Raw genomic sequence first — 23,476 nt, 5'->3', positions numbered from 1 at the left:
TGTATATATATATTTCATACTGTTCATCATTTGCAAACTGCATAATTCTTGCCTGTCAGACAACAAAAGGTACCGGATTTGACATCTGGTGTGATCTGGCACAAATTAACCCCTGGGTGTGGGTGACAGCCAATGAAGGGAGTTAAAATGAAGATAATGACCGTCCTGTATTGCCTGCTGATCAGGGGACTGTGCTGTCACAGCAATTATCTATCCTAGAGATGAAGAAGGATCTCCTATTGAGAGTGGGAACTGCCGGGGATGCTGAAACATAAAACAGAATATGCTTGCCTGATAAAGGCACCATAGTTGGCTTGGTACAAAAGTGACCCTCTTGCATCAGTGTACAGCTATGGACAAAACCTTTGCATGACCTAGAATTTTAGGATTGAGACATAATTTAAAAAAGAAAAACTATATGAACATAACTTTAGATATTTTATTTAACATCATGTATCAAAGAAACTACAAAATGATATCCCAAAAGTCTACCGGAAGCTATAGTAGTAGTACATATATATGTTAGATTTTGAAAATGTCACATTTTTCAATTTTTGTCTGGTTTTTGTTAACCATATGGAAAACTACAAAGCAGTATGTAATTCAATATGTTAACGTAACATTATTCAGCAGTTAATTTGATAGGTTTAACATCGATAGAAATTAGCCTCTTAGTAATACAAACCGGGTAACATTACTGTCACTGTTTTTTAGGCTTGATAAGCAGGTTACGTAGCTTTTTCATTAGTGCCTGTAGCCAACAATGTGGTACCTTGGCATACAACTTATGAGTCTCAGCAGTTTTGGTTCCTTCACCCACCTGGCAGATGTTCCTTGGATCTCACCTCAAAGCAACAATAAAGTCAACAGTAAACATTTTGAGGAATGGGTTACAGGGGCAGGGGGCACCTTTGGTGTGAAGGACATTCAACCCCTAAGTGGTGCCCAAGGAGTTGTGGCTGTATCATATACTGTACAGTATGTGTTCAATTCCCAGTCACTCCCAACACAGGTGAGAGCTCTGCTTATTGATAACAGTACCAGCTGTAGGAGGTTATGGGAAAGATTATGGCATCAAAAGCCTAATAAAAATAACATTAATAAAATAGTTATGAAATAAAATAATAATGGAAGCACTTTTGATTGCTTGGTAGCAAGTTAAATGTATTAAATTTTTCCATTACAGTATGTTCTTTGAAAAGGGTTACACGTCATTCATTTTGTTTTTTCAGCCAAGTTTCTGTACGTTTGTGGTAACAGCTCCCACGTTGTGCAAGTCTTTACAAAACTGTTTGGAATGCAATTATAGAAACGAGATGGAAGGAACACTTTCTAATGAGGAGTGGCATAAACAGTAAATCCTTTTTAGGATTGCATAATAATAAGATTCAATAGGGAAGCATTTCAAAATATGGAAACATTACCACTAAACATACTTTACATTTTTTGACACCCCCAATCCCCCGCACACATGCTGCTGTATAATGACACCTTCAAACCTCAAATCAAGTACTTAAAGTGAAGGCGAGAGAACTAGAAAAGACAAACCTGATTAGTTGCATATAAAACAAATGCATTGTTATACCTCTCTGTACTTCATTTTAAGTGACATTTTATCCAAGTTGTACACGCCTCATTAAACCTCTTCAAAAATGTAATGTAAATAGGGGTCCTAAATAGTTGCTTACCTGGTAAAAGTACAGCTGCATGGTGTGCAGGGGGAGTCAAATAGTTAGTGCAGTGCAGGTTCACATCGTGCATTGGCTCTGGCACTCCCACGGCTTAGGGAGGCAAAACCAGCAGGGACTGTTTCTCCTCATCGTGCTGCAGCGAACCTTACTGGCCAGGTGCCTAGTGAGCTCTGGAGAACGAAAGGTTCAGTGGGCATCCTCCTGAGCTCACTAGGCACCTGGCCAGTAAGGTTTTGGGGGAATTGCTGCAGTGAGAAAACATAATTGGCCATTCTAAATTAGGGAGAAAATCAGGTGTCAAATAATTGGACACTCAAAATAAAATTTAAAAAAAAAAAAAAAAATGTAAATTGAATATCAGCCTTGTTAGAAAACAAGCCCTTAGCAAACTTAATGCAAGTCAAGACATTGAATGGCTTACCAATGCATTTATTGTAACAATATTCCTATACCAAAAAAAGAAAAACACATTTAAAATCGTTATTTAACATTTGAATAGGATATCTTCTTCACTGAAGCAATAAAGATGTCTCATGTGTATCCAAGACTTTGGTTTTATGTATTTTCCAAAAGACTGAGCCTGCAGCAGAAAGGAACCCACACAGTGTTATCAGATGAACATCTTATAGCCTTGAGGACAGTATGCCACCAATGCAAGCTGCTTCTGCAGAAGGCAATAGAATTACTATAGAGCAGAATTGCTATAGAGTACTATAGAGCAGTCAGAGTCAAATGTTAACTTTTCCATTGCTGTTGTAGACCCACCTCTGCTGAATTCTATAAATACAGGCCGACACAATTCTAAAGTACATCATTCTGCTTTCAAACAGCATTCCATTTAATCTTTTATTTGCCACTGAATCACTAAAAATAAAGAAGCATTATTGGTTACAGGTTCAATTATATTCCCAGTAGAATCATTTTGATATGATTTCTGTAGCACAGTTTACCAACATGTTTAGTCTTTAACTAAAGAAAAGACTTTGTTGATGTAGCTTCCATATATGCTTTTAAATTTGAGAGAATGATTTCTGCCAGCCAACAAACTTGACTGAGTCGCAATGCAAACCTGATGGGATAAATAACTGGTGGTGCTAACTTTCTAAACTTACAGGGGTTCTCGTTATTAAGGATCCTTGTTGGGGATATTTGGGGAATTCCACCTTCAATTTTTCATATGTCAGAAACCGTTTCAGATGGTGACATCATATTTTCATATTTTCTGTACTGTTTTGTGAATAGGGCCCCTTTGCTTCATGCAAATGTATTTTATGATTTTATCATGTAGAAGGAATTGCTGACAAAGCAATAAATGTGCTACAGTACCTTTACCTAGATCGTTCTGAGATCATGTGGTGTTTGTAGGTTTCTTCTGTTTGGTACACTGCTGCATTCTATGATTCTCTCAGTCAAATTCCATTGCCAGCATTGTGTAGTAAAAATAATCAGTTTTTACTGCTTATATTGTTATAACCTCCAGCCTCATAAACCACACGCTTTTGTTCTCCATTCCCGTTTTCTGTCCTAAACAATGGGTCCTGATGAGCCAATTAATGTGGATTACAAATGATTCTAATATTTCTGTACAGTTTGTCTATGCAATGAAACCATTGGCGACTCATGGCTAGAAAAACTGGTGGGGCACAGCCCCCCCCCCCCCCCCCCAAAAAAAAAAAAACGTGCTCAAACCCGATGCCCGATTTTAACCATTTTTATTTAAACATTAAGCTAGCTTTCTAACATTACCAGATATTTCATCACAAACAGTTCTACGCCAGATTGTCACAATCAAGAGAGCTGCAAACAACACTTTACAGGCAAGAGTCTCTTATTGACAGACAGCTACACCTGCACTAACCTGAGCGTTTGAAATAGAAGTATCGTCACACTCTTGTGCTGTTCTTAACATTCTGAACTACAGAAGTCAGGTTAGGTTTCTGTTGATGTCTCTGGCGTTGGAGGTTTAGCTTTTTTGTTGTAGAAAAACTCCAAACGTAGCTGTCTTTTTGCCCTTTTAACAGGGCTCAAATTCACTCCGTTTTAGCACATATTTTCGCTGACTGAAAAAGTGAAAGTCTCACACGAGAACAAATATAACGGTGAAGGGTCTTAGACACTCTTTGTTATGTTATTATGTTTTGAAAGTTTGAAATAAACTGCGCATTTTTAAATAATAAACCCTTGCAACAGTGGCGTAGCCAGGATTTTTTTTTCGGGAGAGGGTGGCAATGGTAACTTTTTTAAAGTGAATAGTCACAGTGGTGAAATTGGCAACCTGATTTCTTATTAGTGCATTGACGTTTTATTTTCGAAAAATAAAGAACTTTTTTTTTTAACAGAAGATCCAATAACCAAATACACTGTTGTGCAAAATAGTTAAAAAGAGAGATTCAGTTCAGAACACGTCCGTTTAAAAACAAAAAAGGAAATACGAAGCAAAGGACTTGAACTTTTAACATGCGCATCAGATTTCAATTTCACATTATGATAATAAATAACTATATATAATTTCATTCGTACTTATGGTTGTTCATTTCACATTTGGTGTTCAAAGCAAAGCAAACCATTTTATTTAATTTCACAAATCCTGACTAATGTAATTACTCTTTGACTGACGCAGGACTGTTCAGGGGAGGAGGGACTTGTGCACACAGTTGCATTAACTACATTGTATAACTACAGCGCCTTTAAAAACAAAAAAAATGTACAAACAGCTGATCCAACAAAAAACTTGGGTTGATTGACAGCAAATCCAACCACTCATTTTTTTTGGTATCACACTGCACTGACATTCGCTAGTTGAGCTGACGGACATGCTGTAGCCTAAACAAATAATCAGAATGAAAACAAGTAGGTAACCGAACTCAGGAATTGAAACAGTTTTGCCGGTTTTCTCTCAGCAGCGTCCAGAACTGTTTTCATTCTGATTTATGTCTTTAGTTATTCAATTAATAACAGGTTGTACATTTACCACTCCATCTCCAAGATCTGGATGGACTTGGTTACCGTCCCTTGATGAAGCTGGCTGCACAATCCGTGAAAAATGATAATCTTATTAGTAGGCTGGCTGCTGGAGAGGTCAGCTGGCAATAAGATATGTCACGAGGCGAGTGCATTCTATGTAAATACATAGGCTTCTAATTACATAGTAGATGTCCTCTACCACATCTATGTGTGTAGTAGCTAGGCTACATAGCATATACAGTAATCATAGCCTATATGTTTCATGCATCTGTGTTTGGGGTTGAGCAAGTACAGCTTGCTTATGTATTCTCATTGGTTGATAACAACGCGGTAAATAAAAAGTTATTTCCGTGAGCGAAAAGAAAAATCAGCGCCACCCATGCCACGTCCGCCCCGCTATAATGGGAAGCGAAAAATATAACAATATTACAATTTCTTACACGTTTCAGTGTGAACAATCCTAACACAGTGGCTAAGCCACTGCCTGGCAGAAATCTGGGGGGGCACGTGACCAGGCGTGCCCCCCCTATGCGTCGCCACTGATTGAAACAGACTAGCAATGTCTAGCAATGTCTTTCTAGACCTCACAGACTCCTTTGCAGTGCCTGCAGGACCTCAAGGTTGATCTCACACATTTGTATTTCAGTGTGATATTCTTTTTAATCACATACACACATAAAGCTGTTAAGTGTGGCAAGGCTGGGAGGCCTGTGTTTTATGGCCTAACCTTAATAACACCAATTGTAGCTGCAGTACTTCTTTTTTTCCATCCAGTGACAAAGTATAATTCTCCATGTGGCATTCAATGTCACATCACTGATGAGATTGCCTGTGGTTAAATGTCACACATTCTAATCACTGTGCAGATAGATGGTTTGTTTGTTTGTGCTGCAACAGTACTTTTCTCTAAGGATTTCAAAATGTATGCTTCTCTCTCTCTTTTAATGGGCAATGCACTTGGAATGCCAAAACATGTCAATAAGTCTGGGAGGCAAGAATTAATAAGAACCATTCTTCCTCTATTGTGCTACTTTTGAAAGCCTTTCCAGAAGGGGGAAGATACTTAGGTATTTTTTTAAAGAATAATGGGAATCACAACCAGGTTTCGCTCTACTGATATTTTTCCCTTTAAGTTTGGTTTCCTATGGGTCCTATTCGCAGAGCTTTTATTCAAGGGTTATTTAAAAAAAAAAAAACAGTTAAAGTCTGTTCTTCTGAATAGAAATTGTTTGATCTTCTGAAAACTGTTCTAGCTGTTGTTGACCTCTTTAACAACAGTCTATGTAAGTTTCATAAATATCGAACTTCATATTCATAAAAAGATAATTAAAGCTTTGAGTAGTTATTAACAATAATAACAGATATAAAAAACCAACAGATGTTATGCCTTGGTAAAATACTATAGCTAGTATTGATATTACATTGTTCATTCTTTAAGAGAACACTAAACACCCAAAGACAAATGTAATCCGATTCACTTATTTGTGATCGATCAGTGGGTGTTTCTAGTGTTGCTCAGCAACCCCTACCACTTTCCAGAGATTACTTAACTGTTGAGGGTCTGAGTTTAAAAAACAGGGTTCACTATTATGTGAAAGAAGTTTTTAACAATTGTTTTCAATTTTATAATTTAAAATCAACTAAGCCTAAAATGTATGCTTGGCTTTGCTTAGCTGAGTTTTGCATAAAATACCCCATATACTAAATTATTTTCCAGTATACAGTATTCAGAAACATGGTAAATCTTCCAATACCATACCTTGATTTTACTTATAGTTGGTAAAAAAAAAAAGTATTGAGGACATTATACTACAAATACAATCACATCATCATCTCGTCGCTCTATCAATAGATTAGCTATTCGTTCATTAAGATCTAATCAGAAGCAGCTGATCAGTGTGACTTGTTTGCTGCACCCAAGCAATTCCACCACAGCAGGATTAATCTCAGCAAAGGTGGAGCTCATTTATATGTGAATTACTTTCAATTTAGGGGGAATTTTGAAATCCCAGTCTGTCTCAAAGCGTCCGGTTAATCTGGATTCATATGGTAACCCTAGGTTTTACTGAAAGTCTCACTAAAACCCACATTAATCAGAACACTGGAATCTATGCACAGGGACCCCAGGAAAGACAAAAGAACAGAGAACTAGATGAGAGAAAATGGTTGATAAAAGGGTGCTCAACAGAAAGATTATGCATATTCACAGAGTCTGACAACAGTAAACAGTTATGTACCAGCCAAAGACAGCAGTGAATGAATGCCATTTCAATCTGATGGCAGTTGAGGACATTATACTGGATTTCTACCACAACATTTTCAAAACTCATTTAGTTTCTCAATTTAAAAGCTTATTAAGCTAAAGACATATTATTCATACACCAGTCAAACATCTTAGTGTATATATATATATATATATATATATATATATATATATATATATATATATATATATATATATATATACACTACCGGTCAAAAGTTTTAGAACACCTCCATTTTTCCAGTTTTTATTGAAATTTACGCAGTTTAATGTCTCAATGTACTCTGAAATTAAAGCATAGAACAAATAAACAATTGGAGATAAAAAAGAAATCATGGAATCGTATTGTTTAACAAAGTAGCCACCTTTTGCAGATATAACAGCCGAACACACTTGTGGCATTCTTTCTACAATGGAAATCAAATATTGTTTGGAAAGTTCTTCCCAACACTGTTGCAGAAGTTCCCACAAATGTGTTGCACTTGTAGGTTGCTTTGCTTTCACCCTTCTGTCCAGTTCATCCCAAACCAGCTCGATGGGGTTTATGTCCGGAGACTGTGCTGGCCATTCCATGATTTGAAGCCTACCGTCTTGTTCTTTTCTTCTAAGGTAGTTCTGACATAGCCTGGAGGTATGTTTTGGGTCATTATCTTGCTGTAGGATGAACCCCTGACCAACTAGGCGTATACCAGAGGGTATTGCATGGTGCTGCAAAATGCTGTGGTAGCAGTTTTGGTTCAGGGTGCCACTCACTCTGTGCAAGTCGCCGACTCTGGATCCAGCAAAAGAGCCCTAGACCATCACGCTTCCTCCTCCATGTTTGACAGTTGGTGTCACACACCGAGGAACCATCCTTTCGCCTACTCGACGGCGTACAAAAACCCTGCGTGATGAACCGAAGATTTCAAATTTTGATTCATCAGTCCATAAGACCTTCTTCCAGTCTTCAGTAGTCCACTGGCGGTGCTTCATGGCCCAGGCAAGCCTCTTTTTCTTATTTTGCCATCTTAGCAATGGCTTTCTTACTGCCACTCGACCTGTCAAACCTGCAGCTCGAAGTCTTCTTTCACAGTTGAAACTGAGACTTGCTTACTTCGACCAGTGTTAAGCTGTGCTTGAAGCTGTTGTCCTATGAGCCGCCTATCACGCAAGCTGTTGTCTCTCAGAAACTTGTCTTCTGATTCTGTTGTGGCTTTGGGTCTGCCAGACCTCTTCTTGTCAGAGTTTCCTCCAGTTTCCAAGTGCCTTTTGATGGTGTAGGAAACTGTACTCACTGACACCTTGGCTTTCTTTGCAATTTCTCTATAGGAAAGATCTACACTTTTAAGGGTTATAATGGTCTGTCTGTCTTCCTTTGTTAATTGCCTTTTTCTCGCCATTATGAGAGCAATATACTACTTCCTGCAGTACAATACTGTCCAAATAATGCTTAAGAGGGTGTAGTAACACAGTCTGTTCCAACACTGCTTTTATACAGACAGAGGGTTTGTAAGTAATCAACAAAAGTTGGGACACCTGTAGGAATTGTTAGCATCAACTTTCAAGGCTGTAAGTTGTTAACCCATTACTTGTTCCCTGAAAAAGGCCTTTTTGTATAACTCTGAAATGTACATTATTTTTCAGTTTTTGGTAACCTAAACTTTTGTTTTTTAACCTCTGGCAGTTTACCGCTTACCTTTGTACCATTTCAGGTTATTCACTGGACTTGAACTGCTTAAATTTCAATAAAAACTGGAAAAATGGGGGTGTTCTAAAACTTTTGACCGGTAGTGTATATATATATATATATATATATATATATATATATATATATATATATATATATATTGTAAGACAGCAGGGAGGGGGGTTAAAATCCTCCCTGTGTAGGATATGTGCGCAGGCACCTTTTTTGTTAGTTTGCTTTATTGTTTGATTGTTTTGCTTTATTGTTTAATTTTGATTTGTTAATTGTTTTATTATTAATCATCCCCTGCACCTGGTGCTTATTATTAAATTAGAGCCAGGTGCAGGGTATAAAAAGAGAACAGACAGTTTGTTCAGGGCTGCTGAGGAGAAGGAGGCAGGAGGGGTGCTCTGCTTCCAAGCAGTCGTGAATATGTAAGTGCAAAGAAGAGTGCATTTTGTTGTTTGGCAGCTTAGCCGTCCTGCGGGTGAGTTAGGTTACCGCTGTGTTTATAAACAATAAAGCAAACTAACAAAAAAGGTGACTACGCACATATCCTACACAGGGAGGATTTTAACACCCCTCCCTGTTGTCTTACAATATATATATATATATATATATATATATATATATATATATATATATATATATATATATATATATATATATACACACACAGTGGTTTGCAGAAGTATTCACCCCCCTGCAAAGTTTTCACATTTTGTTGGCACCTGAGCATACTCCATGATGCTTTCAAATTAGACTTTAGTTAAAAAGTTAAAAAATGCATATAAAATATAAATAAGTAAGATTTACAGAGAAAAACAGATTAATCTCAGTTGCATAAGTATTCAATCCCTTTGCTACTGCAGCCTTAAATCAGCTCAGGTGCAAATGATTTGTTTGAAAGGTCATAACATTTGTGAAATGGTTGCAGCCTGTGTGTACTCAGAGTGGTTTAACTTGTAGATAATTTCCCTCAGGTATATAAAGACTTTGAAGCTGCAACTCACATAGTGCTCCAACAAAGCAACCATGAAGACCAAGGAGCTTTCGAAACAAGTCAGGGATAAAGTGGTAGAGAGGCACAGAGCAGGAGAAGGGTACAAGAACATTTCAAAGGCGCTGATTATCCCTCAGCACAGTGAAGTCCATCATTAAGAAGTGGAAGATGCATCATACCACCTGGACACTACGCAGATCAGGTCGCCCTCCCAAACTGAGCAGCCGGGCAAGCAGGAAACTGGTTTGGGATGTCACTCTGAAGCCAACAATGACCTTGAGAGATCTGCAAAGTTCTGTGTCTGAGATGGGAGTCAGTGTTCACACATCAACAATAAGCCGGTCCCTACACAAAGCTGGCCTGTATGGACGAGTGGCAAGAAAGAAGCCATTACTCAAAAAGCCTCATCTTAAAGCACGTATGGAGTTTGCGAAAAAGCATGTAGATGATACTGCAGACATGTGGAAAAAGGTTTTGTGGTCAGACAAGACAAAAATTGAACTTTTCGGTCTAAATTCCAAGCGTTACGTCTGGCACAAGCCCAACACTGCACATCACCCAGTCAACACCATCCCAACTGTCAAGCATGGTGGTGGCAGCATCATATTATGGAGATGTTTCTCTTCAACAGGGACTGGGAAGCTTGTCAGGATAGAGGGGAGAATGGATGGTGCAAAGTACAGGCGAATGCTTGAGGAAAACCTGTTTGAGTCAGCCAAGACTCTGAAACTGGGGAGGAAATTCACATTTCAGCAGGACCCAAAGCACAAAGCCAAAGCCACACTGGAGTGGTTGAACAAGAAGAGAATTCATGTTCTTGAGTGGCCCAGTCAAAGTCCTGACTTGAATCCAGTCGAAAAATTTATGGCGAGACTTGAATATTGTAGTCCATCGACGATCCCCTATCGAGGCTCCCTAGTGGCGCATCCAGTAAAAGCACTCGTGTAGTGTGCAGGATGCGCCCTATAGTCTGGGCATCATCGGTTTGAGTCTAGGCTATTCCTTTGCCGACCGAGGATGGGAGCTCCCAGGGGGCGGCGCACAGTTGGCCGAGCGCCTCCCGGGGGGAGGGAGGGTTAGGTCGGCCAGGGTGTCCTCGGCTCACCGTGCACCAGCGACCCCTGTAGTCTGGCCGGGCACCTGCGGGCTTGCCTGTAAGCTGCCCCGGACTGCGTTGTCCTCCGACGCTGTAGCTCTGGGTGGCTGCATGGTGAGTCTGCGGTGTGAAAAAAAGCGGTCGGCTGACGGCACACGCTTCGGAGGACAGCGTGTGGTCGTCTTCGCCGCTCCTGAGTCAGCATGGGGGTGGTAGCGTTGAGCTGAGCTAAACGAAAATAATTGGACACTATTAAATAGGGGAGAAAACAACAAAAAAATAATTGGCAACTACTAAAATTAAAAAAAAAAAAGAACTGGAGCAATTTTCCCATAAAGAATGGGCAAAAATTTCACCATCCTACTGTGCAAAGCTAGTAGAGACCTGTCCAAAAAGACTCATAGCAGTAATTACTACAAAAGGTGCTTCTACCAAGTACTGACTTAAGGGGCTGAATACTTATGCAACCAGTACATTTCATTTTGTACATTTTCTTTGCAGGTTTTGCTGACATTTAACCTCCTCCTCATATAACATTATTCAATTTAACCACTAGCTTTGAATAAAAAAAAATTAGTTTGAAAAAATTACTTGTAATTCAACAAAATGTGACATTATTGGTAGGTGGTGAATACTTCTGCAAACCACTGTGTGTGTATGTGTGTGTATATATATATATATATATATATATATATATATATATATATATATACAGTATGTATGTATATATATATCCCCTCCTTTGCAATCTCTTTAATGAAAGTACCACATTATGTGACACCTGTTTTTCAAGAACACCTCAAATTAATTAATAACAGTCTTATCAACACTTTTCAGTTTTCAGTTTTTTTTACCACGTTAAGAATATCAAATGTTCATGGTTGACTGAAACTACTTCAAAGCTGCAGAAAATGACTTGGATCAGCGCGTTCTAAATGGGGCATTTGGAAATCAAAGCAATCTACGTATGATGATCAGCATACAGTACCCAGACAACTTTCCGATCCCATGAAGCCCGTCATTTTTCCATGAATTCTTGTTATTCCTACTGACAGCTGCATGACCTGCAGCCAGTGACCTGTGGTAGTGCTCAGTGAGGTTGTATTTTTTTATGGCTTTCTTACAAGGTTTGCACAATAGGAAATACCAGCTCATTGTGTTATTGTTTTTTCAAGCACAACTAGAAGTGAGTGTCATTTGGCTCTTGCTCTCAGAATAAAAAAATAAAACTTGAATAACATTTTAGCTTTTCAAGTGCTCTATTTCCATAGTTACACACAGTACAATTTGAATGAAAAGAGCCTTTTAACAGGCATACCAAAAAAGTGTGACAATTTTTTTCAAATGCCAGATCATTTCTGTGAGGTGTGGGATGTCCACTTTAGGGTCTGCTGCTCACTGTGTATGATGCATTTTTTTGTTTATTGATGTTTCTGAAACAGATTAAATAGTAGGATAAGGATAAGCATGAGTGCCTTTAGATTAGGTCATGGGTTAAATTCCTAGAGAAGGTTGACTTAGACCCCGTTCACACTACTGTGCTGGCCGTGGGCCGCCTCAGGGCCACCGCATGTTTAGGTCTGCAACCCTGTTCACATTTGCAGTTTAAGGCACCTTTGCGCATAAAATGTGGCCAATTGCTTTTCTTTTTAAATGGAACGATAGCCTGCACTCAGAATGGAAGAGCTACCGAGATATACAATAATGCCGGTACTTGATTTGTAGCAGATGTTTCATATATATATATATATATATATATATATATATATATATATATATATATATATATATATATATATATAAGTATAAAATATATCTAATTTTTTTTTTCAATGCAGCACAGTAGCAATTGTATGAGATATATATATATATATATATATATATATATATATATATATATATATATATATATATATATATATATATATAAAACCTGATATATTATTGATTATTTTCACTTAATGCTATGGTGTGTAACAGGGTGACGATCCAAGCTTACCCCCACCCACAATCACATTATTCTCTCAAGAACACTGAGGTATTTAGAACGCAGGAAACAGCAACTTGCTGGTGTTCTCTGGTATAAATATTTATTTTCATAATGGATACTTCACTCCGATTGCAAATGACTAACAGGCTGTGCGGTCCAGTGGTTAAAGAAAAGGGCTTGTAACAAGGAGGTCCCTGGTTCAAATCCCACCTCAGCCACTGACTCATTGTGTGACCCTGAGCAAGTCACTTAACCTCCTTGTGCTCCATCTTTCGGGTGAGACGTAATTGTAAGTGACTGTGCAGCTGATATATAGTTCACACACCCTAGTCTCTGTAAGTTGCCTTGGATAAAGGTGTCTGCTAAATAAACAAATAATAATAATACATTCAATGACTGACATTCACAAGACAAGGTCCCGACTGACCACCTAATACTACTGCTTTCTCCTAAGGAAAGACATGACATTAGATAATAATTCATTATTCAATAACCGGTTACACCTGGAATCATTTTATACAAAACAAACTGTTATTACTATTGTGATGCGAAAAGGCGACCCTAAGTCTGCTTTGCGTTCATATATATGTAAAGACTGGCCCTAGTACTGGATTGCAGGCCCTGGGCCACATCGAAACACTGGCCTAAATCTAGGCCGGCCCTGCTTTTTTGGAGCGTTCACATATGAGAAAAGGCGGCCCTGGGCCTCCTTAAATTACAAGTGTGAATGGGGTCTTAGAAAAGAAAACTTACAAAATAATACGAGGCACATTGACTGCCTGTTTATGGGGTCCTGACTTCATAGATCCATCTGCAACAAAGAGGTGCAGCCAGCAGTAAAATAATTATGGGTACTGAATATGTGCAGTTTCCCCACTTTACCCTGACAATGTGTCTCAGACCTGCGCTGTCAGGACCACCCACAAACGATACAATCAATTCAGTCCCTGAGCCCATCTAATCCTTGAATTCTTTGAATGACAGCCAACAAATACCATTTAGTACAGTTTTATGATGTTTTCGTGCAGTCCACATGGAACTGTGGTAAGATCACTAGAACCTGCTTCACGCATATCCCCAGTAATCTGGACTGATATTTTTCAGTCACTTTAAACCTGGACTGCAGACAACCTGGAGTTGTAGAGTTAAAAGGCTTCAGTTGCCCTCAGAATCCATTGAGACAGACAGCCCCCTTTATACAGATACCATTTTGAGACTTGGAGGGCCTGTGAGTTTGTCATCTGGACAAAGGTTACATTTAATTATGCTTTTTTTTGTCAGTTGGATATTTGAGGATGAATGGAAATGAGTCAAGGTAGCATTTCCCAAGTTTATTGGGGACAGGAGTGCACATCACAAGACACATTTCCATTCTTAGGTATTTCAACCATTTAACCCTTTCATGGATGAAATATTGAAAATAGTTGAAGAAAAGTCATTTTGGACACATGATAAATGGCCAGCAAGAGGTTTACCATTGGCATACTGTACATTGTGCTGACAAAGCAACATGTTTATGGATATATTCTGTACATTTTAGAATGGAGAGAACAACGTGAATCCAGAGAGGACACAGCAAGTCTAATAGATCTGAATCCCTTTCTCAACAAAGCTGAGTGTGCTGTTTATTGGCACCACACACAGCAAACAAAGCCGTGGTATGTTTCTAAAGGAACTCTTTAAATTCTTTCCCACAGAAGTCAACGAAGGGGTCGGTTGTCCTGGACTACGTATTCAGTCATGTAAACCTGGTGGAGACAGATTACTTTGGACTGCGTTTTTGTGACAGGAGTCATCAGACGGTAGGTGAATGAAAATGGATAGATGCACAATTGCTTTCTCATTCATATTTAAATGTAGGCAATTAAAATGTGTACATTGCTTTAGGTTTTCATTATATACTTGCACTTTAATGGGGTCTGAATAACACCTAGCTTTTGTTAAACAGCAGAAGCAATTGAATGACTTCCATAAGCCTGACTCAGAATTCGCTAAGCAAGATTGCACAGCATTTAGATGCGCTGTGCAAGGTGTGACACTAAAGTGTTGGGAGAAGACTTATTACCTTCGCCTCCAGGAAAACTCAAAGGTCAGACAGAGTGCAGAGCTGTGAAAGCACAGGATTTCTTAACGGTTGGCAGCTTCAACATTACTGGTGGATATTACCCCTGTGACTGCCGTGGAAATCCATTGTTCCAGGACATCACTGTAACATTACAACATAGATGTGCAAATAATACTTCTTGTTCTCTTTTCTTAAAGTTAAAATGTGTTACACAAGCATTGCCATCCAATATCATACCCAAGACAACCCAAAACAAAAGATAAGATCCCAACCAATTAAAGCTAATGTGTGTACAGGTGATAAGCAGGTAAGTCAATTTTTCAGAGTTGCTCTGCTACTCAATTAGTCTTGCAAAGGTAAACCTCTGGGTCCTAATCAACCTGTGCACATAGTTCCTAATACATCTGGCTCTTAATGCCCAGCGGGGAACTCAATTAAGGTTACGCTCATGGACTCTACAATACATTTAATTAAAATGGATTTATCGCTAGCTTTCTGTTTCAAGTGTGTGTTTTTTTTTTTAACAAGGCTTTTATAATAATAGTTAGGCACGCAATACACGTGTGATTATTCCTCAAAGGTTACAGCCTCAGAAAAATGCAGTGATCCTCGTTAAAGGGTAGTCCTTCCAGTGCAAGTTTGTGGCCCACAGATGGGAGATTGTAAAACACACATTTAAGCAGCTTGGGCCAGATTGATCAAAATATTTACTCCGTAGTTCAATTTCAAACCTGTTCTGAAGATACACTTCAGCCTAGACTACAAATATTTAGATATTTAAATAAACATTGCTTAAAATGTATTTGTACATATAACACAATTTATAAATGACTGTATAAAACAGATGTCATACAAAGGAAGCCGAAGCATCAGTGACATGTGAAATAAATAACATACATTCTTCTGTATCGAAAAGTGTTTCATGCCTTTCTAAATGAGGTTTATTAGTCCCCTCAGAGATTTTCTTTTACTGTAATATATTATTAATTATACTTTTGTTTTCCAACTATGGTAATTACAAATGTTAATACTTGAATATTCGTTTACATTTTGAAAGAGTATCCACACATGCAAACTCCATGTTTGTCCCAGCACTACTTCAGCCCCCTGTGTATTGTACAATACTCAAGTCCATTTTATATGATTACTAAACTCATTTTACATTGTAGACTCAAGGCTAGGGAAGACCTTAATTCTTCACCTGCCTTAAATTCATCAAACAAACATTACAAAATCTGCAAATTATCAGAGTAAAATTATGCACCTAGTTCAGTTTGCAGAGGTTTTGGTGTGAGCAACAGCTGATGTATAATTAGTTATCTGTTTGATCTGCAAACTCATTTGCCAAACAAAACCTTCAAATGACACGTGTTATATTGACTCAAGCACCACTTGACCTTCTCTACCCTTTGCATGTGATCCTGATCACAGTCTGCACGCAATTAAATTGTGAACCATTTAACTTTAAGTGACACAGGCTCAACAGTTTGAGCCACATTGTTTTTTTTGTTTTTTTTTTATTTTGATAATGATTTCATCGCAAAAGTATACGGCTCCACATTTATTTCTCATAACCCAGATTATATTAGGGGTACATGCTCAACAGCTATTATTATTTTTTACACAGTGTATGTAGTCAGATGTTTTGAAACAGCCTTTTATGGAAAACAATATACAGACTTACAAAACGGGGAGTACATGATAAACACTACCATTAGTCTAGACTACCCATTCAGCAGAAGTGCATTGTTTTTAAAACTCTAAACATAGCTTAACTTTAATATGATCTGAAAATGGTTGGCTCCCTATTGTGGGTTAGAGACCCTTTTGCTGTTCAATATCCCACTCTCAGCAAAGAGCCAAGCAGCAGGAGGTCATCCTAGACAAAGGGGGGCAATTTAATACACATTACTGAGAGATAAAGAACTGCAAGTGGGGACTGGGTTGGGTCACAGGGCACGCAGAGAATGAGAAATCTGCTGTAGAGCTGAAGGAACAGCTCTGCCAACCCAAGTCAGCAGAGATATGTTTAACTCTCACTGTATTTATTTAAAATATAACTTTATATTTCATTCTGGGTTTTTTTCCCATTCTCATTTCAGTTTTTAGTCCCACCAGTCAGACTGAACAAGTCATTCAATCGTGAACTGGAACATTTTTGTATTATTAAAAAAGCAAAACAAGCAGCATAATAAATCAGAAAGACTAGAGTTCATATTGTATTTTTTTAAAAAATAGTTCCTTGCTTTCTTGCCTTGCTAACCTCTAAGATACAGGTATTGATCTAAATCTGTACATCCGTCTAATAAGTCTATATTATGTCAGACAGCCTGGGTGAGAGAGATTGAGGGCTGCTTCTTGATGAACATTATTTGTCAGGCTATATTTGGCTTGGCTCTAGGTAGTGAAGTAAGTGATCTTTGACAGTCAAAAGATGTGTCTGTTGGGTTCTGGAGGTTTTTAAGAAAACACACACAGACTGGTTTTAGACAGGGTGAGACACACATTATTGTTTATTTTTAGCCTAAACAGGTGGTTGAACAGCTTGCTCTCCTTAATTATTAGCGGGCCCGAATGGGCGCAACAGTCATCGATATATGTGCACCTCTAATGTCACCTGATCTCCATCCTACAGTATTTGTTAAAACCTGCCCATCTAAATCTCTGGTGACGTATGTGATCCCATCCCAATCACACACACCACACCTCTAAAAATCACCCATGCTCAGCCTTTAAGGGATAGGCAAAGAACCCAATGATAGGACATAAAACAGGGCCCTCCCAATTATCAACTTGCTACAGCCACACTGACCATATCCATGACTGTAAACATTATACTGTAGGTGGTACCCTGTGGTACGCTACAATAACAACCTCTTGATTTAATATAATATAACCAGAGAACTTTGGTCATTTTGTGCAATCTCCTGTACCACTGAAATTACTCCAGATACACTTTTTAAGAGTACGATTTTTCACCTACAGGTGAGGAAAAGTTGGAGAAACGGGACAAGTAATGGATTAAATTATATATTCTAGATGAAGTCAATCTGATTATCGCTGGGGCAGGGTTTCATTTCTGCATGGCAGTCTTTAGTTAATGTAATATAATGTGCAATATGACAGCTGCATGGTTGGTGAGTCTCTGAATCTCTGCACATATGACACTTTGATTAGATAAGCGCATCTATTTATTTGACTTTATTAAAAGCTTGACACATGAACCCTTTTTGTCAGGCAGTCTGTACCATAATATTGTGAGAATGCAATCATTTATACCATATCCCATCAATATGTTACACAGCCTGCAAATTGTTTAACTGAAGTGTATTCTCTGTTTGTCAAGTCAGACCCAGTTAAATGATATTAGCATAATATTAGTATTCACTGAATTACACACGCCTGAGTAATTTAATTAGTACAAATATGATGTGGTTTAAAAATCGACTTCACTTTTTTTATTATTTGTCATGCAGAATTTTCTCTTAATCTTGTTTTCTATATTTAGTCGGGGTTAAAAAAAACCGTAATGGTTTTGATTAGCCTTTTCTTTCTTTAGCCAGTTTTGATGAGTTCTGTGCATTCCATTTGATCCAGTAAGGCTTTCTTTTATTATAAACAAGTACAGTGATCAATGTTTGGATCTGCTGCAGAACTTCATCTTTATGCAATAGGTACTGTAGCACTGAATGCTAAAGCCTTCCATTTAAAAACAAGGCACTTGAGGAGTTTTTTTCAAGTATTCGACTAGCCTCTGTGGCATAATAGAGGGCCTCATTTTCACTTGAGATTTATCAAAGCCTTTTTACACTTGTGCATGTTAATATTTGTGCTTCAAAAGACAGTTTACCATCTCAAATGCATGCTAATTCAGTCCCGGACTGTATATTTTTAAGAAGATAAGTTTTATATTCATAAGGCTCCAGTATTATATCAGGCTACTATATCTGTACAATTGTATATTTAGTATATCTGAGTGACAGAGAAAGAATGAATCTTGGTTATAAATCTCCCTCCCGATCTGTGAGGACGCTGTGTAAAGGGAACAGTGTGCCCCGGACTGAATGGTCTGACAATTCATTCCAGGGAAAGGTGGAAGTTGGCCATCTAGAAAGGGTCGAAGCCACGGTACACCAAATCATCGCCCCAGACGGGAAGCGATGTGACAACCGTGGATTGGAGGAGAAACGGTCAATGTGTGTCATGCACATACGCAATAATTTTGTTTTTGTTTACAACTGTAAGTCGCCCTGGGTAAGGGCGTCTGCTAAGAAATAAATAATAATAAATGAGTACAGTGCTCCCCCTTTATAACGCTGTAGTCGGGAGCCATAGTTAAGAGACTGTGCAGTTTGTGTTCAGCCTTATAACAAAAATACTAGTGTTAGTGTAATGGCATTACGGGGTAAATGGGAGCCATGACCGTACCGACTTATAACCTGTTCCGCAGTATAAAGAGCCGCCTTATAAAGGGGAAGCACAGTATATCATTTTTTATAAATAAAATATCTAAAACACAGAGAGGTTTCTAATTGAAATGACAAAAAAATATACATAAAAAAAACCTGAATTGCTGCTTTTGACCGTTCCTCTCTTGTCACACTGAAACAGCGCTGTATCATATTGACCCTGTTTTTTCTACATGGCCAGTGTAGCTCCATGACAACTCCTGCTAATACAGTAACATGATTATTTCCCTGCAGGTAATCAGATGTTAAAGACATGCCTCCTGCACCAGGCCACCTTGACACGGTTGTGTCAGCCTTTGTCTTGTTTCAGTTTTGCAAGCTACAAAACATTCCTGCAAAAAAAGTGTTTTTAAGTCAACCCTTTGTCAGTGCAAGTCATTAAGTGAAATGTAGAAGGTCTTTCTTGTCAACTTTCATATTCTCCCTGCAGGTGAAATCTGGAATTAAAAAAAATGTGATACCTGTCTTCATCAGAAAAAAAAAGAAGAAATTGTACTAAAAATTTGTTTTTATGTTTACTAAATAGAAAGAGTTCTGCAAGCAGGCCCCCCTAGAGGCAAACAAGCCTCACAGATAGTAATAGCAAATGAAAGTATTCTCACGGTAGTCTTACATTTATAAATATTACTACCCTCCGTGTTAATCCTGCTTCCTCAGGACTGATGTAAAGGATGTCTGTGACAGAAAGTTTTACAAGATTTACTTCTTTGTTGCTATATAATTATAGGGCTTTAGAGAACTATTTGAAGAAAATAGTCCACTCCACCCTTCTCTGTTTGACATTGAGTCACACCAGTAAACATAAAAAAGAAATAGCTGTATTAGAAAGGCGAGTATATAGCTGTATTAAAAACACCTGGCTGTAGTGTTTTATTTGTAAGACGTACATTGATGTTAAATGACGGAAACTGCTAATTCTAGCAATGCTTTGCCTAATAACCAGTACTTTTAGTTACAAATTGAATTTAAGTGCTAATACTTGCAACTGTGTTGTGTCTTGATATATTTGTAACTTAACAGTTTCAGTTTTGCATTTGCTTTCAGAACACGTGTTGCAAATTTTAGGCAGGAGCAAAACACTAGACAAAATATATATATATATATAAGAATAAATATAAGAATAAATATATATATATGTAAGAATAAATCATGGATTTGAATGTAAACAATAACAAATAGTTGTCATGCCGTCAAAAACCTATAAATACCTCCAATGTTTTGATTCAAACACAGGCTCCCTTGAGAAAGATATGTACAACATATCGAAACGTTGGGCAGCTGGCTCTTTGAGCTAAAATATATATATATATATATATATATATATATATATATATATATATATATATATATATATACATATATATACTGTATATATAATTATTCTTTAATAGCTAGCGGTAAGTATATTTGTACTTGTGATTGGCACCACTGGGACCAATCAACTGTCAAAGAGAGCTGGCATTAAAGCCTATACTGTATTACCAGTTCAGCATACATTTCTTAGAGTTTTTTTTTAATTATTTCTTACTGATCCTTCGGGGAACCATTTTAGTTAATTATTTAATACAGTGGTGTCAAGATGAATACATTAGTTTTATTTAATGTGCCCTAATGTGCCTGAAAGAATTTGAATTAAGAACACGAGAGGTTTCTTGCCATGCTGTCCTATTTTATAAGCTTGGTGATCACTTGGTTCCTGTGCTGCTCACGGGTGATCATTCTGACAACAAGATGACATTTTGGTTCAAGATTCTATCCCATATATGTCTGGATTGTAGGATTTCTTCTTTACAGCTAGTAGATGTTCTGTTAAAAATAATTTCAACCTTGCCAACAGATACCTGCTTTCCAGCCAGGATTCTAATTTTATAAAGCAGTCGGATTCCCAGACCTCGCTGGTGCATGCTGCTGCTTAATCAGCAGGCTGGAGATTTCCTTGCTAGCAGCACTAACAACATAAAGTGTACTGTGTGTACTTCTCTTCTACTGGGTTTATTAGAAACACACCTATTCAGCATGAGGGGGACTGTCCCTACACAGTGGTGTTCCTAATAAATCTGCCACACAGGTTGTGACATCACAGAGGTCGTCGCTGGGTGCGTTTCATAAAGCACTTTGTAAGTGCCGTCACTTGCGATCACTCTTCTGCGATCTGCGATGAGTGAAATCAATAACTCGGTAATCAATTTTAAGGCACAATGACCGATTAGGTAGATACACAGTGGCAGGGCTGCAAAGGAAAGCTTTTTTTGTTAAAGAAAAAAAAATAATACAATTATTGAAATGGCTGGTCAACACACATCCGTTCTATTCGGCAAGTTTTCTAGAAGTTTAAATCATGAAGTTCTATACATACATACGTAAGGAAAGCCCTTCTTCAGCTGTGCAGTAGATGTATTTAAAGAAAAAGTTTACGGATCTGTGTTTACTTTCCTTGCTGAAAAGGGTTTCATGTACCCAGCAAAGCACACTCGCTATCTTGACACTTGTATTAGTCTTTATTAGGGGGCATGTCTGATAATCAAGCTGTGTTTAGCCTCATTATTTAAACTTGTGGGGCAGGTAATAACATGCAGAAGGTTGCTGCAACAAAGCTTTATTGCTGTGATAAACTGTAGCCGAGACAAACTGAGGAAAGTGCTTTTTATTTCCTTGATTTGGGGATCTAGCTAGTTTCTTTTAGGTAGTTTTTATCTAGAAGTGAGAAGGAGGCGCTTGTCACTATTTTTGTCACTTGAGTTTGGTCCACAGCGAGCTAGTAGTATGAGCGCCATGGTATGTCCTAAAACAGGATCCGCCATGAAAATTGCTACGTGCGGCTGCTGTCTGGCTGTCACAGGTTTCTGGTGAAAATCGGCAATGTCGCAGCTCTGCAAAAGTTTTATGAAATCCAATTTTTTATTTGCGAGGGGCTTGCGATTGCGAATGGGCTTTTAATCCAGAGAAAATGTGCACCATTTTATCAAAAAATAAAAAATAAAATTGCTAGTGCTATAAAAACACGTTTCCGTGTTGGTCCATGCTTGACAGAGCCATATCTTTTGAGTTTGTATACCTTCTGTGGACTTTTAATGCTTTATCTGAATACAGAATGATAAAAAAAAAGTTCTACAAATTGCTATCTGGAAGTAACCAAAGACACACAGTTGGCTTGAATCTGCACATGTTGTTTTAAGACATATTTTCAGAATATATCCCATTCAAAGCAAACATAAATCAGGCTCTACAAATCTTTTACTACTGGGGTTTCAGAGTTTAGTGCTAACAGCAACCGAGGCAGGAATCTTGAATTTTGGGTTGTTAGGTGGACCCGAATCCAAATACTAAACTCCTGGAACTTGTGGTAACCTGCTCAACATTGCTGCTTTCTAATTGCTGCTGCAAGTCCTTTATGAGCCCCATTCCACAGCCATTAGATTGATTCACTTGGTTGTTATGCTTATGTTAACATGTCATAACATTTATCTCCAGCACCTTGTGTCTGACATTAGCATATTATTTGATGACGCCTTTTTAATTTTGATCTGCAGTATGCAAGCAGTCCTTCTGATTTAAAAGGCACTGTTTTCCAAAATATTATCAAATATAAATACTGTCGTTTTTAAAGGTTGCTGTTTTTTTTATTGTTTTTTCTTTTTGTACAGTATTGGCTGGACCCTGCAAAGACCCTTGCTGAGCACAAAGAGTTAATAAACAGTAAGTTTGTTCTGAACATTAGTCTGTAACTCTTTATTCTTGGTGGGTTATGCAGAACTTACAAATTGTGGTTTTAATAACTTAGGTATACAACATATACAGTGTATTAATATAATAATACACCCTTCATTTCAGACATGATATTAAAGTAGCTTCAAATGTAATTGTAATAGTTTTTTTACATTTCCATTTTCATGATGTTTGCCATCATTCTGAGGGACAGAAAAATAATAATAACTGTACTTTCAAGTAATTTTCAAGCAATTACCATTTTTGTAAAAAAAAAAAAATGGCAATATCACATGTGCTGCAGCACTATTAGGTACATATATTTACCAGTATGTATTATTTGAATAACAAGAAGGATTGTACAGTACAAGTATTTACTCAGTAGAAGCAGTAATTGTTGTCACGTGTGCGTCAACAAGATGTTTTATTCTTTCTTAGCAGGACCACCCTATACTCTGTACTTTGGTGTAAAATTTTATGCAGATGACCCCTGTAAGCTTAAAGAAGAAATTACAAGGTGAAGTATTAATACAATATTATATTCAACCATTTTCATTTCATTTT

The 23,476-nt window shown here is 37.8% G+C and overlaps 1 protein-coding gene across 5 annotated transcripts in view; it reads left to right on the top strand.

Annotated features, from left to right (window-relative positions):
- LOC117408793 (band 4.1-like protein 4A) overlaps positions 1-23,476 on the top strand; it is an 82,986-nt gene that overhangs the window by 28,993 nt on the left and 30,517 nt on the right. For 4 of the 5 annotated variants that reach the window (XM_058991788.1, XM_058991810.1, XM_058991783.1 and 1 more), the window contains exons 3-5: positions 14,371-14,475; positions 22,852-22,903; positions 23,351-23,429. In XM_058991788.1, coding sequence (XP_058847771.1) covers positions 14,371-14,475; positions 22,852-22,903; positions 23,351-23,429 — 236 coding nt within the window. The remainder of the gene's footprint in view (positions 1-14,370; positions 14,476-22,851; positions 22,904-23,350; positions 23,430-23,476) is intronic. The other variant, XM_058991791.1, reaches the window with a different exon arrangement.

This window comes from Acipenser ruthenus, chromosome 2, assembly GCF_902713425.1.
Source record: "Acipenser ruthenus chromosome 2, fAciRut3.2 maternal haplotype, whole genome shotgun sequence".
NCBI classification, from domain to species: Eukaryota; Metazoa; Chordata; class Actinopteri; order Acipenseriformes; family Acipenseridae; genus Acipenser; species Acipenser ruthenus.
The sequence above is the reverse complement of the archived record's forward strand: the minus strand, read 5'-3'. Positions and strand labels throughout refer to the sequence as shown.